Raw genomic sequence first — 19,082 nt, 5'->3', positions numbered from 1 at the left:
CTGTTGATGATGTCATTTTGTAACTCCAACATCTGGGCAGTTGTTGCCTGCCTCTTTTGCTTCTACGAGTTGAAATTTAAATATGTTTTTTGGGAAGGCTGTCTCTCTAATGATGCTCATCTTCTGAAAAGCTGTGTTCACCTCAGAAACGTGCAGATATTTAAAACCGCTTTGCCATCACAGTGGCCATGTGTAACTTAGAGCTTTGCAGGATTATTTCGAGCATCTTGTTCACAATACTAGGTTATAGGGAGCGTACAACAGCCAGCTGCTTAGTAGGTAACACGCTTACTGCCAAGGACACCTAACTGGGAAAAGCTAAGCTAAAATTAGGCACCTGTCCCATGGAGCAGAGAAGCAAGTGGAATGCCCGACACAGGCTGTACTGGGGTTTGTGTCACAGACTGGGATTTGTGTCAGCCTGAATTCATTTTCATTCTTTGACCTGCTTTCACTTCTGACATATTTTCTCTGGAATCTACTGATGCAGGGATTCACCTTCCTGTGTATAAATTTTGGAGAAACATTGGCACTCTCAAGTTAGGTGAATCCCATGAGAGTTTTGCTTCCTGGTCAAAGTAGCTCATTGTTTCAACTAAAAATACTTGTATTCTTTAGTAAATATAGACTCATTTCTAAACTAAATATACACTCATTTCCCCATTCTCTGCCATGTGGCCTTCAGCCGAGGAGCTGCGTACTCGCAAAATGACTGCCAGCTTGTTAAAGCGGGTTGGTAGATCATTTTCCAATAAAAGGTATTACCGCCTTTCTCCTGAGATTTGGGCTTACAAAGTACACTCTCTTCTTATACTGAGTTTGCTTTCTTGAAGTCAAAGAATCTGATTAGAATTTGTTATCAAATACTGTGTTTTTAATTATTAAAAAATATAACTTTCATTAAGTTTATTTTCAGAGAATTCAAGCCCTCTACCCTTTTATTAAACCACTTTTTTGATGCACGTGTGTAAAATTTCTTACACAGGTTGTGGAGAGTGTCATATATTGTTCACAGTTTTCTTTGTGACTTACATTAGAAACTCTGCTGTAATAGCACAACACTTGTCTGAAAGTGGGAAAGTTTCATGTCTAGACTCAGGCTGTCCTGCTTTCCATCACTCCAGGGCGCCTCCCTTGCCTTCAGCTGCCCCTGCTGTTTGTGAGTGCTGGCAGCCATGGCTGGACGGCTCTTTGGATGGCACCTTAGCCTCACTGTGTCCTTGGTGACACGTCTCTTGGACAGCAGCATCCTTGAGATTGCAGTTTTAAAGCTCTGCTCTAGATGGTTGAAGTTGCTTCGATTGGGTGAAGAAGCCCTTGTCTGGGTTGAATGATCTGCTTGTTTCTACAGATATTTTCTGGACGGGTGTGGAAATGAGAAGATGCTTGGCCTTCTCTCTCCACACCGTGACCCTGGGATGTCATTCTGTTGCAGAGCAGCCAGACACAGTCTCCGACGCCACCAAAGCCTCCGTCACCAAGCTTCGAGCTGGGGCTGTCCAACTTCCCTCCATTACCTGGAGCTGCGGGCAATTTGAAGACAGAGGACTTGTTTGAAAACAGGCTATCTAGCTTGATAATAGGACCATCCAAAGAAAGGGTAAGGGATACATGGCACGTCTGAGAGTTGCCCGCAATGTCTAGGTACGGGTTCCGTGTCAGGCGCTTTGCGAAGCTCTTTATATGTGTTTGTTTTTAAGCTCAAGAGAGGCTTGGAGGCCATGTGATTGCAGAGGTCACACAGATTTGGAGTAAGGCCAGCCTTGAACCCAGGACTGGGCCTTTTCCTTAACCTGGCTGTCTGATGAAGTCAGAGGTAGAAACCTGTGCAATGATAGGCTATACACACCCTTTCTCTCGCCCAGAAACTTAGATTGCATTGTCACTGTTGTTCAGACCTGCCTTTATTTTACAAAACAACAGAATGAAATAGAAGAACTGAATAACATTGGAAATAAGTAAAATGTGTAGTAATCTACATGAGACAAGGAGCAAGAAGCCTGGGAGAACCTCACTGTAGTATGGGTGGCTTCTGGTGAGGTCTGGGCTGCCCCACGAGGTGCCCCCTCGGCTGCAGTGAGCATCATCCCAGGAGTCATCCAGAGCTGCAGTTGCCAGAGGACACTCAGCCCAGCACTCTGGCCTCTAACGTGCTTAGCGAGGTGGAGGTGGGACAACCTGACGCTGGAAGGCTCTGGGAAGTGCAGAGAAAGTTTTCTGCCCAGTTACCTACTGTGCATCGGAAGAGCCCAGGAAGAGCCTGCTGAGCACTCCTGGTTGCTCGTGTGCCCTGTGCCGGGGCCCTTTCCCCGGCTGTGCCCCAGAGCCACCGCGTGTCTATTCCACGCCATGTGACCATGCCGCCTGCTCCCTCACCCAGGTCTGCAGAGTCAGTGTCTCTTCCCCCAGGCTTTCGGGAAGGCACTGCATTGGATAGAACAGTTCCTCAGTTCCTTGGGCAGAATTTAAGGTGGATTTTGATGCAGCATCTTTACACTAAAAGCCAGGTGACGTGTCTAGTCCTTTGTATATTGGTAGATGATCATGCCCCTGTGTTCAACCTTGGAGACTGAGTACATTCCAGGGTTGTCAACACAGCCTTAAATTTCCACACCATCATTTCTGAGGTATTAGTGCCTTGAGAAGAAATGCACTTTAAAGATCTAGTTTTCCAACTGTGGCCTACTCTTCCCTTGGTATTGAGTGAAGGAGAAGAGGCAGGTCTCCAATCTTGCCTCAGAAACAGCAGCTACTGCTGTGCCCAATTTGAGTTTCTGTGTAAGGTTTCTCTTGAAGAATGAATTGCTGCTTTGAAAAGCCTGACCCTGAGCCTCATGCCGCCACCCAGGTGTGGTGGGCTCCATTGCTGCTTCTCAGGAGCTTCTTGAGTGAACAGCATGGCCCTTGGGTTTCAAAGTGGGTTGGAGGCTCCAGAAATGATGGGGTTCAGCGCTTCCCCTGTTGACATGGAGCTCGTGATGGTCACTCTGACTTGCTTCATGCCTGTAGTTGTGGATCTGCATTTCATTTGCATTGGGACTGAACATAACCTGAATGAATGGATTAATTTGTTAATTTAAGATGGAGTCTTGCTCTGTCGCCGAGGCTGGAGTACAGTGGCATGACCTTGGCTCACTGCAGCCTCTGCCTCCCAGGTTCAAGTGATTCGCCTGCCTCGCCTCAGCCTCCCGAGTAGCTGGGACTACGGGCATGCACCACCATATCTGACTAATTTTGTATTATTAGTAGAGATGGGGTTTCACCATGTTGGCCAGGCTGGTCTCAAACCCCTGACCTCAGGTAATCTGTCCACCTCAGCGTCCCAAAATGCTGGGATTATAGGTGTGAGCCACCGCACCTGGCCCCTACCGTGAATTTAAAATGCGCTTTTACAAAAGGAGTCCTTTGCCATCCTGTTTCCACCAAGCAGGATTCCTGCTGGTTGAGCATAGGAGTCGCAGCAGATTCTGGTTCTCAGGCTGGAAGGGCTCTCAGTCTGTCGTCAGCCTTCATCTAAGGGCAGAAGTGTGACGATCACCTGCCCTCCTGCCTTTTTTAAGTTGCATGACAAGTGTATCGTTACATCCCACATGCATAACATTAAGCACACATGAAATAGCCACTGCCCAGGGGTCCCTGGCTGGAGTAAGGAAGGAGTAAGTTTCACTCCGTCCTTAGCTTCCTGGCCTTGGACGAATTAACTTTGAGATATCGGGCCTCAGTTTCCTCACCTGTTGAGATGGGGGCATTCGCACACCTTCCTGGGGTTGTGAATTCAGAGAGGGCTGGGAGCTCACATTTATACAGGTGTGGAGGTGCCGATTGTTTTTTTCTCAGCTGTGTGAATGAGTTGTGTTGAACTGTGTTAGGATTCGACACTCAGCAGATGTGCGTGTACTGTTGTGCCATGCCATGCTGGGCCCAAAGTGCCAGGTGGGTGAGATGTGTTGGATGCCTGTTCAGTTAAGAAATAAGCTTGCAGATCATCGTTGCGGGAGAGGAGATTAGGCTTGTGATGTAAGAACAATGGAGCATTTGCCGAGAAAGAGAAGGGTGGGCGCTTGTGTGGGGCAGAGGAGAGTCCTGGGCTCTTTGCAACATTTTTGCTGGAGAAGACCCTTCTCCCCTGTGTCCTTGTGCCGCTCTCCCAAGGCTGTTCACGGGTGGGGTGAACGGATATTGGTACCAGCTCCGCTTAGTGCCAGCAGGATTCTGATGAACACTCCTGACCCTGTTTCAGACCCTCAGTGCAGATGCAAGTGTGAACACCCTTCCTGTAGTGGTCTCCAGAGAGCCCTCGGTGCCGGCTTCTTGTGCTGTATCAGCAACATACGAGCGATCCCCCTCCCCAGCTCATTTACCTGAGTGAGTATTGGAGTTCTCCCAGCGCCTTGGTGTTTACTGACTTGAATGGCCTGTGATGTTGCTTGAGATTCACATATTGGGTGGCATTTTTACAGTGATCCCAAGGTGGCGGAGAAACAGAGGGAAGCCCACAGTGTGGACAGACTTCCTCCCGCCCTCACTGCGACCGCATGTAAATCGGTGCAGGTGAACGGAGCCGCCACGGTACGTACCTCGTGCCTGCCTTCCTGCACGACAGCCGCGAGGCTCTGGTGTGAACAGACGCTGCGCACTCCTGCACCTGCTCGTTTTTTAATCACATCTAATTTGGTGGGTTTTTATTTGCGTCTGTCTGTGTTGTGTTTTCTGTACAAAATATGCTTAATATTTGCTAATAATTTTCCACTAACTACTCTAGTTCTTTCTCGGACCACCATGTAGTCCTTTTATTTCAGTGCTGGTCAGTAGAGGTTTCTTGAGTAGTAACAGGACACCAGCTCCTGTTTCTCCATAGACTTTAGGATCATTTCAGCACTTCACACGCGTGTGTGTGTTTGCGTGCGTGTGCATCATGTGTCTGATGAAGAGACAGGAAGAGCAAGATGATGGCCCCACCAGCCTCCAACCCCTGTGGGCCCAGCAGGCCTGAACCCCAGTGACTTCTTTCTGCTGTTTTCCCTACTGGGTGAACCGTGGCCTCTCTTATTCTGAGTTGTGGCCTCTGTAGTTTGATCTTGGGTGAGCTTTTTACTTGAATTTGGGAGTTTAATCCCTTACTGTCCCCTGGGCTGAGTCTAAAAAAGGATTTTTATATAGGTTAAAATTAATACTTTCAATAATAATAATAAAAGGAGAGGCCAGGTGCGGTGGCTCAAGCCTGTAATCCCAGCACGTTGGGAGGCCGAGGTAGGCAGATCATGAGGTCAGGAGATCAAGACCGTCCTGGCCAACATGGTGAAACCCCGTCTCTACTAAAAATACAAAAAATTAGCTAGGTTTGGTGGTGGGCACCTGTAGTCCCAGCTACTCGGGAGACTGAGTCAGGAGAATCACTTGAACCTGGAAGGCAGAGGTTGCAGTGAGCTGAGACTGCGCCACTGCACTCCAGTCTGGGTGACAGAGTGAGACTGTGTCTCTAAAAAAAAAAAAAAAAAAAAAAAAGCTAAGGGAAATACTTTACTTTTCTGTTGTTTAGCCTTTATGCTTCCACTTATCTGAAAACCCTATTACACATTTCTTTGAAGATTTTAGCTGTCTTCATCATTCTTACACATTTCCAGTCCTTTGTAGTTTGAAATGTGCAAAACATTTTTATTTAAATAAAGACTGTGTCTGGAGTTTGCCTTTCAGGGTTGAGTACTGTGTGAGGGTCCTTTGCCCGCCGTGGGCACCTGGGACACCCTTCTGTTGTCCCGATGTGGCGGAGTGAGCGCAGGCAGCATCCGGACTCCTCCTGGGCTTCCGCATTGCCCAAGCAGGCTGAGGGCTGGGTGGGGATGGCGTTCAGTCAGCTCTCTTCTCCCTCACGCCTTTTCTAGTTTTATCCATTACTACAGTGGCACAGAGGGAGTGTTACACGGCAGGGGAAACTAAATCATTAGATTTCATAAACTTTTTAAAAGTTAAAAACACTAGTGAAGATGGAAACTTAGTTATAGTTGAAAACTCTTTTAAGTGAACTTGATTACCTGTCTTGTCCCTGGAGACACCATTTCACACAGGTAACCCAGGATTGTCTGTTTCCAGGAATTGCGAAAGCCCAGCTACGCAGAGATTTGTCAGAGAACAAGTAAAGAGCCTCCTTCTTCCCCATTGCAACCCCAAAAAGAACAAAAGCCAAACACTGTTGGTTGTGGGAAGGAGGAAAAGAAGCTAGCAGAGCCCGCGGAGAGATACCGGGAGCCCCCAGCCCTCAAGTCCACACCTGGAGCCCCCAGAGACCAGAGGCGGCCGGCCGGGGGCCGGCCCTCGCCCTCGGCCTTGGGGAAGCGTCTCAGCCGAGAGCAGAGCACTCCCCCCAAGTCTCCTCAGTGAAAACCGTACGTCTGGGAGGGGTCGCAGAGCGCTGTGTTCACCACAAACGACACTCAGTGCGAGGCGAGCCGCTGGTTAGGAGCTTGCAGTGTCTGAGGCCTGTGGGATCCTCAAGCTGGTTTTCTTCTGTGAGTTGGATTCTCCCCCTCTTGAAAAAAAATCGATTTTTCAGGATTTAATTAATACAAACCTTATTTTAGGTTGGTGCTTAACTGGAGGTGATGCATAAGTCTGATTTTTTTTTCCAAGATAAAGAAAGCATTTATCCTAACAAATTGGTATTTTTTATTAAGCCTCCATGTGGCTCTGAATGCAAGCTATATATAGTGAGTTTTTCTAAATTAAGGGAACTCTGCTACTTTTTTTTTTTTTTTAGTAACCGGTCTGCAAGTGCATATCTCTAGAATGTCCCCGCAGAAGAATGAGGGCCAGTGGCCTTGGCAGAGGCAGGTGTGGCCTCATAGAGGCAGTGCTGGCCGTGCCAGGGCAACAGCACTGATGTGGGAGCTGTGCTTCTACCTAAGCCGTTGGTGGGGGACTCTGGCATTTAAGAATGTAGAGAGCGCGTCCTTTTTGATCTCCTGGGCAGAGTGAACCTGCAGCGGCCACCCCAGAGAGACCTGAAACCTTGGTTCTGATGCACTGCAAGCAAGTAACCAGCTTCTCACTCCAGTTTCAAGTGGCTATTATGTAATATAAATTCAAAGCACATTGTGAATAGAACCGAAATGAAAACATACACTTGGTTGCCCACTGACATGTTACCAGAAGTTGTTCCACGATGTTGTTTTGACCCCTGTGAGCTGACGGCCCCGGCCCTGCTCTGTGCACATTTCTGTCCATGTTCCCCAGCACTCTGGTTGGAGAGAGTCCACGTCTTCAGCTCTGTGTGGACATCTTCCCGTACCTCTGCATCAGCACATGGATTTAAGAGTTACGTAATTGTGAGAGAATGGTGTTTGTGGTTTTTCCCCCTCTTTGGCTGGTGGAGGATAAAGTTCCTGCTCTTTTACCTCCAAGACGAGGGCCTCATTGATTCACTTCCAGAAGTGCTGCACTTCTGAAGAACAAGGATGCACTAAAGTTAGCAAGTTTATAATAAAGTTAAATATAAATTATTTTGTTTTAAAATGCCTCAAATTTTTCTTTAAGTATTCTAAGCAGCAGACATTAAAATAAGAATATTTCCTGCTAAATGTAACCATACACTTTATTCCACAAAATGTTATTTAACAAGACTGAGGGTTTTTTTTAAGAAAAAATTATTTCCATCCAATATTTAAAGACTTGAATTTTATTTAAACTTGAAAATGACTTTGCCTTAACTTTTGTATAAGACAGCTTAGAGTCCATGGAGCCCGGCCCTGGGTTGGCGTGAGTGGGTCAGAGTTACTCAGTTACTGTGTGGATCTCCTGTCGCTGGTTTTACTGAGTAAGCATAGTGTAGTACAAGAGCTAGCAGTAGTTTTTGTAATATACCTTAAAGATCTTCAACAGTTGATCTTTTTTCAGAATGTTGGGAAATCCTGTAAATGCAAATAGTCAATACTGTATTAAATACGTGCACTCGGGAGTGTGCTTCGCTTGTACAGTTGTAAATAATCAGAACATATGAAAAAGGTACCTACAGAGAAAATTCTGATACAAATTATTGATATATTATAAATGTTGCTGTTGAGCTGGATGTAGATAAACTAAATGTTGTGGTTTGAATATTATTTTGATTTGTTGAGATCTTCTTTTTTCTCTTACATCGGTGTGTTGAACTGATTCTGCCTCTTTGCTGCAAAAGGGAATTGGAAAGTCTTATTAAAAGCCTCCAGATGTTTTCATACTCTTTTAAAATGTATGTAAATGCATACTAATCATACCTAAAGTGAAAGAGTTTTAAAGTATGTAGAGAGCAAAAACTGGCAGGATCGTAAGTGGAGGTGAAAGTAATCTGATTAAAATCACGTGCAGCTAAGCATGGTTTACCTGCCAGAGGAAACATGCCTGACATTTTTGACCATTTCCTTTAAAGCAGTTGCCATTATTCAAATACAGAGAAACAGCCACAGGGCTAGTGTTTTTCAAATGCATTTTAAAGAAACATGGGGATTTATTTTTTTGTAGTTGTCAGTTCACTGACCAAAAAAAAAAGAAAAGAAAAATCAGAAGTAATTGATCTCTGAAACCCAAACTCTCAATATTCTAAAAGCTGGGAGGCAACCCCAAGGCCTGGCCTACGAGGTGCATCCTTGCTGCAGCAGGACCAGGGGCGCCATCAGCCATTCCCAAATCACAAGGCCTGCCCCTCCGCCAGTGAGTCCTTGGTTTTTAATGATGAGAAGTCCTTTCCCCCGAGGTGTGAGCATTGCAGCGCAGTGTGTGTGTGTGGTTCGAGCCAGCTTAGTCCTTCACTTTGTTTGTTGGCTGAAGTGTGAGCTCAACAGCTGTGTGAAGAGGGCAGCGCGTGCGGTAGCCAGTCGCCACTGGAGGGCTCTGCTGCCATCCGGTCAATACACTGTAGTTACTGCCTAGCCAGCAGCAGTCTTTTGCATCAAGAGCAGAAACCTTACTCGGATGCGATTTTTATAGCATCCTTTTTAATTAAACAAAGGTGAAACACAGATAGCTATATAATGTCCAGAAACCCCTGATGCTATTTTGAAAGTGTCCACTCAGAAGAAAATGAGAGTTATCATAATGGGAAGCTGTGGCGGTCCACGCCGACTGGACTGTGTCACATACAGTGATGAGAGTGGCTTTCATGCTTTTTTTTTAAGTTAACACCCTCCTTTACCCCCAGCAGTATCTCAGGTCATAGAATCCGAGATGCAGCAGCGACAAATGGCATTTTAACTTGTAAAATCATGTGACGATGCTTATCATTTTGAAATAGAAGAATAAAAACCTGGCCCCGTTGCACCCGACATGAATTTCAAGTGGAGTCGTCGTTCTCTGAGAGTGAGTGTCTTGCCATTTCCACCCAGGCCCTCCTGTCATCACATCACCGGCTGTCACTGGCGGGTGACAGCAAACGTCCTGCATTGCTGTATTAGGATCTCTGCAGTTCAGGCTTCACAGCCGGTTCAGTGTATCCGGGCGACGGGTAGCGGTGGTGCATGCCTGTCTGCGTGCCCCGCTGACGAGCTGTAGTTGTGACTTGTGTGCCTCGCGGCCCACTGCCGGGCTGCAGACAATCGAGGCGAGGGCACTGGCTGCCGGCAGTTCACGGTGTGGGGGCCGTGTGGACGCTCCTTGAGGGTTTCGTTTTGTTCTGCTTCTTTTCATTAAGACTGGAATCAAGCTTACATGTAAACTATTGGTAATTTAAGTTTCCTTTGGTGTCATTCAGTGTAAAACTGTCTAATTTGAAAAAAAAAAAATGTAGGTTATGAAAATAAAGATTTAGGCACTGTTCAATTTTTCTTTTGATTTTTTTTAAATTAAAATTTCTTCAAGAATGCATCTTTTCTAAACATAGTTTTTTGTCTGTTCCCGTAAGTGTGCATGAGAAAGAGACATGGGCCTCGTTGGATCCTAAAGGCTCCTCACCCACGTGGGGGCTGGCTGCAGCACACGGGGCTCACCCTTTGTGTTTTAGGGGTTCCAAGTGAGCATTAACACCAGGTGCTCATGGGGAGAGGGTCGCTACCATGACTGCCAAGACTGACTGCAAAAATAGATGTTCCTGTATCAGGACTTGGATTTTGTTACAATGGCACTCTCTCCAAAGCTGTGTCCATAAAGCCGTTTGGAGCTGACGTTGGGTCCTCGTGGTGATGGACTGACTCATCCTTAGGCAGCAGTGATGTCTGCACTAGGAAGAGGCTGGCGGGAGGCAGGGCCCCTCCTGTGCCAGGCACCGAGTGGATGGGGGACTGATTCAGATGTTGGTGCCTTCCTCCTTTGTGCGTTGCCTTTTCATGTCATCTTCCCATTTTTACTCTCTTTTTCTAATGGAATTGATATTCTTGATCTGTTCAGGCTATTAAGCCTTTGTTATATATGTTACAAATATTTTCTTTCCGTCTACCAGTTGTCTTAACTCTTAACGTTATTTAGAATAGTATCTTTTACAGTGTTTAATTATTATGTAGTAAAATCTATCAATCTTCTCCTTTGTTGTTTGCGTGTCTTAGACTTCAGGTTTTTTCCCTACTCCAGAGTCATAAAGTTAATAGTGTGTGTGTGTGTGCGCCTTTAATCCAGCTGGGCCTAATCGTGTGTGTGTGGTGTGTGTGCTTAGGCAGGAACCCGATTTTACTTTATGCCGTGTGGAAAGTGTCTTTTTCCAGTATCACCAGTGAGTTCACTGTCTCTCCACTGGTCTGCAGTGCTGCTTCTGTTCCTTGCAGACTTCACACGTGTTCATGGGATCTCCACCTGGGGTCTGGAGGGTCTCTATTCCACACTGCCTATTTATTTCCCTTTCTGTCCTAACACCATAGCGTCTAACTCACCTGGCATCCTGTGTTGCTGAGAATTTCCTTCATAGAACTCATCACAGTGTGATCAGCTGTGCTCCCTGAGGGCAGGAATGATGCCATCGGAATCACCAGCTTCTCCCTTGTCCTTAGCACGCCATCTGCAAATTAGCAGATACTCGGTAAATGTGTATTAACTCCAAGTGTATTTCGTGCCTTCTCTGTGCACAGCCCTGCCCTGGGAAGAACTAGGATGAGGTATTGATTTGCTATTGCCACATAACAAACCCTGCCATAACTCCCTGGATGGAAGTGACCTCCATGTATCTGTGGGTTGTCTGCAGGGCTCTGCTGAGGTCAGCAGGTCCCACAAGAGAGTCAGGGCTCGGTCTCCTCATGGCTGTTAGAGATGTGCAAGACCCCAACCCTAAAGGTTTATGTATTCCGCCCCCATCCCCCACACTTAGAAATTGTTGTATTCTATTCCTTGCTATATCCACATATTTTAATAATGCAGAAATCCCATGTTCCTCTAAAGCATTGGATTGAACCAACTGAAGGAGTGCGTTGTCGCTCGTTGTTGCACGTGTGTTGCTCATTGCTCGTGTGTCGATCGTTGCTCGTGTCGCTCGTTCGTGTGTTGCTCGTTTGTCACTCGTTGCTCGTGTTGCTTGTGTGTTGCTTGTGTCGCTCATTCGTGTGTTGCTCGTGTGTCGCTCGGTCGTGTGTTGCTCGTTGCTCGTGTGTCGCTTGTTCGTGTGTCGCTTGTGTGTTGCTCGTGTGTCGCTTGTGTGTTGCTCGTGTGTCGCTTGTTCGTGTGTTGCTCGTTGCTCGTGTGTCGCTCGTTGCTCATGTGTCGCTTGTGTGTTGCTCGTTCGTGTGTTGCTCGTGTGTCGCTCGTTACTCGTGTGTCACTTGTGTGTTGCTCATGTGTCACTCGTTCGTGTGTTAGTCGTTGCTCATGTGTAGCTTGTGTGTTGCTCGTGCGTCGCTCGTTCGTGTGTTGCTTGTTCGTGTGTCGCTCATTCGTGTGTTGCTTGTGTGTCGCTTGTGTGTCGCTCTTGTGTTGCTCGTCGCTCGTGTGTTGCTTGTGTGTTGCTTGTTGCTCTTGTGTCGCTCGTGTGTTGCTGGGCCTGCTGGGGCACAAGCCGTTTCTGATCCAAGTCAGCTGCTGGTCTGCTTAGACAAAGGTGTGTGGGTGTCTCCACCATGTAGAGGAGGGACAGCAGGTGAGGCCGTAGGCCAGGAAGGAAGGGCACAGCCTAAGCATGCGGTGGCTTAGCCAGAGACCCTCGTGCACCAGCTTACGGAACTTGTGTCAGCCCAGGCCATAGCCAAGTGTGTGATGTCTTGGAGCATATATGCCAGGCCAGCCAGAGGGGCTGAGCCCTGCCCTAGTGGAGCTGGAGGGCAGGAGGTTATGAAGAGGATCCTGATGCAGGCTGGGTCACCCTACAGGCATGAGCCTGGGAGCATGGGCTGAGCAGCTCCACCCAGAGGGGCTTGCAGGACCAAGCTGGGACAGCAGCCACCAGGCCCGGGGGCAGATCAGTGAGCGTCCGGGAGGTGAAGATGCAGAAGAGAGCCAAATTCATTCGCCTCTGCGTGGGCCTGTGAGGGCCTACAGAGATGCACTTTCATCCACGACCAGGATTTCCTCCGCCGGAGCAGCCGCTTTTCCCAGCTGAATCTCACTATGTGTTTACTGCATAGAATGTGAGTGTACAGAAAGGCTCTCTCTAACGTTAGCTACTCGTGCAGAAATGTGGGGAGCTTACAAGTATGGGCAGCCGCAGTCTATTCCTCACCCTGGTCCTGACGGGATGTACTCCACGCGTGCACATTTAGGGTCACCGTGTCTTCTGTTGGATTGATCTGTCATTAGGACCCTGGACCGTAGTAATTGTCTTTGAAGTTTTACTTTGATAGTAACCAAGGCATTCCAGCTCTTTCCTTCTCACGCCTGTCAGTGTGATGTGCCGTTTTTCATCCTTTGACTTTCAGCCCGCCTGTACCCTATCTGAAGGGAGCTGCTTGTGGACCTCACGGAGTGGTGGCTGTTTGTAATCCGCTCTGCCAGCCTCAGTCTTCTAACTGTTGCGTATGGACCAATTACATCTGCCCTTTGCTGTTTCCTGCTGCTCTGTTTCTTTTTTCCGTTTGCCTTCCTGGGGATTGTAATTTGCCAGTTCTCAGTCGTCTGGTGCTCTCAGCTCCCAGCTGACCTTCTCCTGCTGCTGCGTCTCCCCTTTCCTGAGGCCAGCGGGGGCAGTGCCCTCTTCAGTGTCTGCACTTTGCTACCGGGTAGTTTCTTCCAGGCCCACACCTTCCATACCAGCTGAAATGCATCAGCCTGGAAGCACAGAGGCCCCAGTCTGGCCCGGCAGCAGGTGCAATGTGCTGTCCCCTGCAGAGAGCTCCATGCTGCTGTCGGGCCGGGCCATGCCACCGTGGTGGCAGTGTCCTCGGCAGGCAGCAGGAGTGCATGGCAGCTGTGGGGGTATTGCAGCCAGACATCTTAACCTCGGGGTGGAGGTGGGGAGACAAGAGTTTCTTTTTGTGTAGCTTTGGGAATAAAAAATTTGCCAGCAAATTTCACATCTTACTGGCCAGATTTAGCACCCAAACACCATCACGGGGAAGGGGCTTTCAGGCCAGTGAGGTCATCCTGGGCTCGGGGGTGGGGTCAGCTCCCCCAAGGTGCATGGTGACAGGAGAGGTGGGTCCCTGAAAAAAATGGGGGCCATTAAGAAAGAAGGGGTAATACGTCCACTCAGTACATTCGAGCTCCTCGGCCCCAGCCTGCTCCGTCTCCAGCCCATGTCTCACTGTATCCTTGGCGTGGCCACCTGCAGTCAGTCCATATCTCAGACGGGACCACCCACCCTCTGGCCTGGATTCTCCTGCTCCTCACAGGAACCCTATCTCCACAGGCAGCCCCCTCGCAGACAGGCAAGCCCAAATCCTGGGCCAGCCTTGGTTCTTCCCCAGGTCCCTCCGAGAGCCCTGCCCACTCTTGCCTCCGCCTTGTCCAGCCCGGCCATCTCGTCCCTGTTCTCCACTCAGCCTGAGGGTTCCTTTGTGGTAGTGACCGCACCCTGTTGCCTTGCTTTAAACCTGCAGGAAGAAATAAGGTTTAGATGCGCACCTGCAAGTCACTCCCTAACCCACCTGCAGCTTCATCTCTAACCCCACACTCTCCGCCCACACCGCCTGGGACCTGCTGGCCCCTTCCCGTGGTATTTCTCCCACTTTTCGCAGAATATTTCTCCCTTCCCAGAGATGCCTGGCGCCCTCTCAGCCGCCTGTCACCCTCCTCCGTCCCTGGCTGCTGCAGCACTGAGCGCCGTTTGTAGTCGTCTAAGTGGTCTGCTTCCGGCGTGAGCTCCGTGGCCCTGGCAGCTGCGAATGTCCTTTCCCTGGGTACCTGCAGCACCCCCTGCGCAGGGGACACTCCTGGGTCCATTCCTCGCCCGGTGTCCAGACGCTGTGGACAGGTGCCAGCAGCAGCTCTGCAGAGGCCTGGCTCAGCCCGTGCAGGTGGAAGTCCCGGCTTGCGCGCCCCTCCCCTCCCTGCGGGAGGCGGCCTCACCACGTGCACCTGCCGCGTCTGTGCCGGCCTCTCCCGCCCTCCCTGCTTGCGCCCTGGATCCCTGTCCACTTTTCTCCACGCAGCAGCCCCGGGGGTCCTTTTAGGGAGGCATCCGCGCACCTCGCTCAGAGCCGAGACCAGACTCCAGGCGGCTGGCCGGAGGTTGGGCCCCGCGCCCTCGGCGTCCCCTGCACCCTCCGGGCCCCACATGCGCCCTCGGCCTCCAGCCGCCCCTCCGAGGCCCTGGAGCTGCCTCGTAGGAAGTAACCTGGAGGGAGAGGTCAGGAGGGATGGGAAGAGTCCCGGGCCACGTGGGAGATGGGGGAGGGCGGGAAAGAAACCAGGGTGGAGCTCACGTGGGTTCGTGGTGTTGACACTGCAAGCTGGGGAGGTGGGGAGAGAGAGGAGCCCGGGAGAGGAGAGGCAGGGTTCCTCTTTTAGCCAGAGGAGCCCAAAGTGATAGGAGGATGTGGCCCCAGCCAGGGTTCAGGGGCTCCAGCCACGCTGCTTGCGGGGGATGTCACCAGCACCCACTTAGGCCATGGGAAGCCATCAGCTCCCAGATTCTGAACCTGGGGTTTTGTGGTGCCCTTGACAAGAGCAGTTGTAAACACGGATTTAAATAAGCGTTTTCCCCAGGTGAGGAGAATCGGCACAGCTTGAGGTGTGAGGCACTGGCGCCCCCGTACAAAACCCGCACTGTGGACAATGGGCCGGTTGTATCCCAAGGCCGGGAAGGCCTCCCGGAGGTTTTCCCCTTGCAGCTGCAAAAACGCCTGTCATTGCCCAGGATACATATTTTGGCCTCGTCCTTCTTATTAGAAACGCAGGTGGTCCCACCCGGTTGGCAGCCAGAGACCTCAGGGTGGCGCCCGGTGGAGGGGCCTGCCGGGGAGGTGACGCCTCCTCAGGGCGCCCAGCCAGGGCCAGGCTCATCTGTGTCACATCACGCCCGTTGTTCTGCTGTGCACAGGAGCCGCGGAGGCAGAGCCCGCCCCACCCTGCAGCTCCTGTGGCCCCAGCTGTGACCTCCGGCGCGGGTGGCCCTGCCACAGGAGAGCCCCTTTCAGGGATGCCCTGAGTGATCGTCGCCAGCTGCGTCCTGCAAGCTTCATCTTGCTCTCCCTGTGGCTTAGCCCAGTCAGCTTTGCTTGTAAACATCATATTACTTACAGTTCTGTTTGGTCATGCCAGATGGAATTACTGTTTTTGAGGTCAAAGTGATCAAGTAGCAACTTTCTGTGGGTCCAGCTAATATTTATGTTACATTTATGTTCTGATGAAACACTTCTGTGCTACTGACCCATTTTTGTGGATGACTGCAGAAAACTTACTGAAACAATGGTGATGATGGAAACCTCAAACCTAAATGTAAAATAAAAAACATGAAAAAAAGGATGGCAGAGCTCACCATCTTAAATGTTTTCAGGCCGGGCGCGGTGGCTCAAGCCTGTAATCCCAGCACTTTGGGAGGCCGAGACGGGCGGATCACGAGGTCAGGAGTTCGAGACCATCCTGGCTAACATGGTGAAACCCCGTCTCTACTAAAAAAAAAAAAATACAAAAAACTAGCCGGGCGAGGTGGCGGCGCCTGTAGTCCCAGCTACTCGGGAGGCTGAGGCAGGAGAACGGCGTAAACCCGGGAGGCGGAGCTTGCAGTGAGCTGAGATCCGGCCACTGCACTCCAGCCTGAGCGACAGAGCGAGACTCCGTCTCAAAAAAAAAAAAAAAATGTTTTCAGAACATAGTATTTCTGTAAAAATCATCATTTTTACATTTCACGTTTGTTAAATTTTTTGCTTTTTCCTCCTAAACTACAGGCGGCTCACCCACCGACCCTGTCTTCTCTCCCATTGGCCACGAATGGGAGGGAACGTGTGACGTGGCCCCACTGCATAGGACTGGCCCTCCCTCCCGGCAGGGCTGAGCCTGCAGAGGGCACAGAGAGAGCTGGGGGGTGCCCTGCCAGTGACTCCAGTCGGGAGGGACCCTGCGTGCCACAGAGTCTAAGGGGCCACCTGTCCTAGAAACACGCACACCTCGTGTGCTGCCCGTGCAGAGCCCTGAGGAGCTTGTCCAGGCAGCAACGCTTCAAGGTGAGAAAGGCCAGAGCATGCCCCCAGCCCAGGACCGCCTTGGTGCCCACACCTCCCTTCTGTACACAGACAGGACAGGGCAGGACAGCCGATGGGAGGTGTGGAGAGGCGGGATCGTGGGCCCTACCCATCTAGACAGCAGGCACCCCGGTGGTGCGAGTGTGAACTCTCCGTGTCTCCAGGAGAAGCTGCCTTCATTTCCTGAAGCAGACGGCCCCACCCTCATGTCCTTGGCCTTCCCCACCTCTGGTTTGGCAGGAGGAGGCATTTCCCGCCCCGTTTAGGATGCCATTCGAGCCCGAAAGACCGGACCTGGAGAGACGGGGCTCGGGGAAGACTGGGTCAGGGTGGGAAGGAAACAAGCTTCACGGTGTCCTGGCCGTTCCATGGGAGGAAAACCACCAACCCCCTTCTCGGAACTGCCATGTGAACTGCAAGATGGCTGCAGCCTGGATGCTGAGCTGGGCCTGTGGGAGCCAGTCCCGCCGGGGTGCACAGGCCTCCCTGCAGGTCAGCGAGCCAGCTGGCGAGTGCCAGGTAGACACCCCCACGGGCAAGAACCCCGGGCCGTCTTCTCAGAAAACCCGGAGAAGCTTCCAGCCCCACTCTGGAGGTGCTCCTGCAGTGTGAGTGGGAGCGTCCTGTTACCCTAGAAAAGCCCAGCAGGAGACAGGGAAAGTGAAGTTTGAAATATTTTATTTGTGCCCAAAATAGGACCACTTCAACACAATCTACATAAAACGTGATGAAGGAGACAGTTTGTGTTGTGTGGCCATGAGTGTGTCACACAGCACGGGGCTGAAGGGTGGTCCTGGCTGCTGCAGGCCACAGCTCTGTCCTGGAGTCTTGTGAGACCTGGGGCAGCACACGGGGGTCATGTCCCTCGAGGCCTGAGGGGCGTCGTCCTCGTCCCTGGCTCACGGGCTGGAAGGTGTGGGGAGAGTGGCTGATTGCTGTGATTCCACGCTTCTGTCCCGGGGACATCGGAGCATGGCTGGCTTACTGTGCACAGCTGGTCCCCAAAGGACTCTGACGCTTGCAGCCATGTGGGACGGAGCGGGGGGTTCATTTCCACATTTTATTTTGGAGGATGGCGTCTCCCCGTAGGCCAGGATTACAGGGCCCACATTCCCACCAACAGGGGATGAGCGTTCCCATTTCTCTGCAGCTTCCCCAGCATCTGTTGTTTTTTGACTTTTTAGTAATAGCTATTCTGGCTGGGCACAATGGCTCACATCTGTAATCCCAGCACTTTGGGAGGCTAAGGCAGAAGGATGGCTTGAGCCCAGGAGTTTGAGACCAACCTGGGCAACATAGCAAGGCCTCGTCTCTACAAAAAATAAAAATAATTAGCTGGGTGCGGTGGCACACACCTGTAGTCCAGCCATTTAGGGGTAAGTGAAAGGATCCCAGGAGGTGAAGGCTGCACTGTGCTGTGATTGTGCCACCGTACTCCAGCCCGGTCAACAGACCAAGACCCTGTCTCAACATCCGAAATCACAGCCGTTCTGACTGGTGTGAGGTGGTATCTCATTGTGGTTTTGACTAGCATGTCTCTGATGTTTAGTGATGTGGAGTATTTTTTCACATTTGTGTCTTCTTTTGAGAAGTGGCTGTTTATGTCCATTTTTGAATTGATTTATGTGTTTTTTGCTTGTTGATTTCTTTTTTTGTAGATTCTGGATATTAGATATTTGTAGAATGCATAGTTTGCAAATATTTTCCCCTATTCTGTGGTTTGTCTGTTTACTCTGTTGATAGTTTCTTTTGCTGTGCAGAAGCTCTTTAGTTTAATTAGGTCTGTGTCAAGTTTTGTTTTCCTTGCAATTGCTTCTGAGGACTTAGTCATCAATTCTTTGCCAAGGCCGATTTCCAGAATGGTGATTCCTGTCTTTTTCTAGGGTGTGTATAGTTTGAGGTCTTAAATTTAAATCTTTAATCCATCTTGAGTTAAGTTTTGTAAAAATTTGTGAAAGTAGGAGTCCAGTGTCCATTCTGCTCTGATTTTGGTTATTTCTTTCCGTCTGCTAGTTTTGGGGTTAGTGTTCTTGTTTTTCTAGTTCCGCTAGGTGTGATGTTAGATTGCTAATTTGAGATCTTTATGACTTTTTGAGATAGATGTTTATCACTCTACAAACTTTACTCTTATTACTGCTTTTGCTGCATCCCAGATATTTTGGTGTATTGTGCCTTTGTTTTCATTTCTTTCAAAGAAATTTTTGATTTCTGCTTTAATTTTATTGTTTACCCAAAAGTCATTCAGGAACAATTTGTTTAATTTTCCTGTAGTTGTGTGGTTTTGAGAGATATTCTTGGTACTAATTTCTATTTTTATTCCACTGTGGTCTCCAAGTATGGTTGGCATGATTTCAATTTTGTTTGAATTTATTGAGACTTGCCTTATGGCCAAGCATATGGTCAGTCTTAGAGTATATTCCATGTGCAGATGAGAAGAATGTATATTCTGTGGTTGATAGGTGAAGGGTTCTGTAGATATCTATTAGGTCCAGTGGGTCAAGTGTTGAATTTAAGTCCAGAATTTCTTTGTTAGTTTTATTCCTTGATGATCTGTCTAATGCTGTCAGTGGGGTATCGAAGTCCCCC

General features: G+C 49.6%; 1 protein-coding gene across 1 annotated transcript in view; it reads left to right on the top strand.

Annotated features, from left to right (window-relative positions):
• LARP4B (La ribonucleoprotein domain family, member 4B) overlaps window positions 1–11,129 on the top strand; it is a 99,065-nt gene extending 87,936 nt beyond the window's left edge. Inside the window, exons 16-20 of the mRNA XM_011942284.1 lie at window positions 1,436–1,600; window positions 4,241–4,365; window positions 4,461–4,569; window positions 6,091–6,383; window positions 11,022–11,129. Of these exons, the coding sequence (XP_011797674.1) occupies window positions 1,436–1,600; window positions 4,241–4,365; window positions 4,461–4,569; window positions 6,091–6,378 (687 nt within the window). The 3' untranslated portion in view covers window positions 6,379–6,383; window positions 11,022–11,129. The remainder of the gene's footprint in view (window positions 1–1,435; window positions 1,601–4,240; window positions 4,366–4,460; window positions 4,570–6,090; window positions 6,384–11,021) is intronic.
• The last annotated feature ends 7,953 nt before the right edge of the window (window positions 11,130–19,082 follow it).

Source organism: Colobus angolensis, unplaced genomic scaffold, assembly GCF_000951035.1.
Source record: "Colobus angolensis palliatus isolate OR3802 unplaced genomic scaffold, Cang.pa_1.0 Scaffold209, whole genome shotgun sequence".
In the NCBI taxonomy this organism is placed as follows: domain Eukaryota; kingdom Metazoa; phylum Chordata; class Mammalia; order Primates; family Cercopithecidae; genus Colobus; species Colobus angolensis.
The sequence above is the reverse complement of the archived record's forward strand: the minus strand, read 5'-3'. Positions and strand labels throughout refer to the sequence as shown.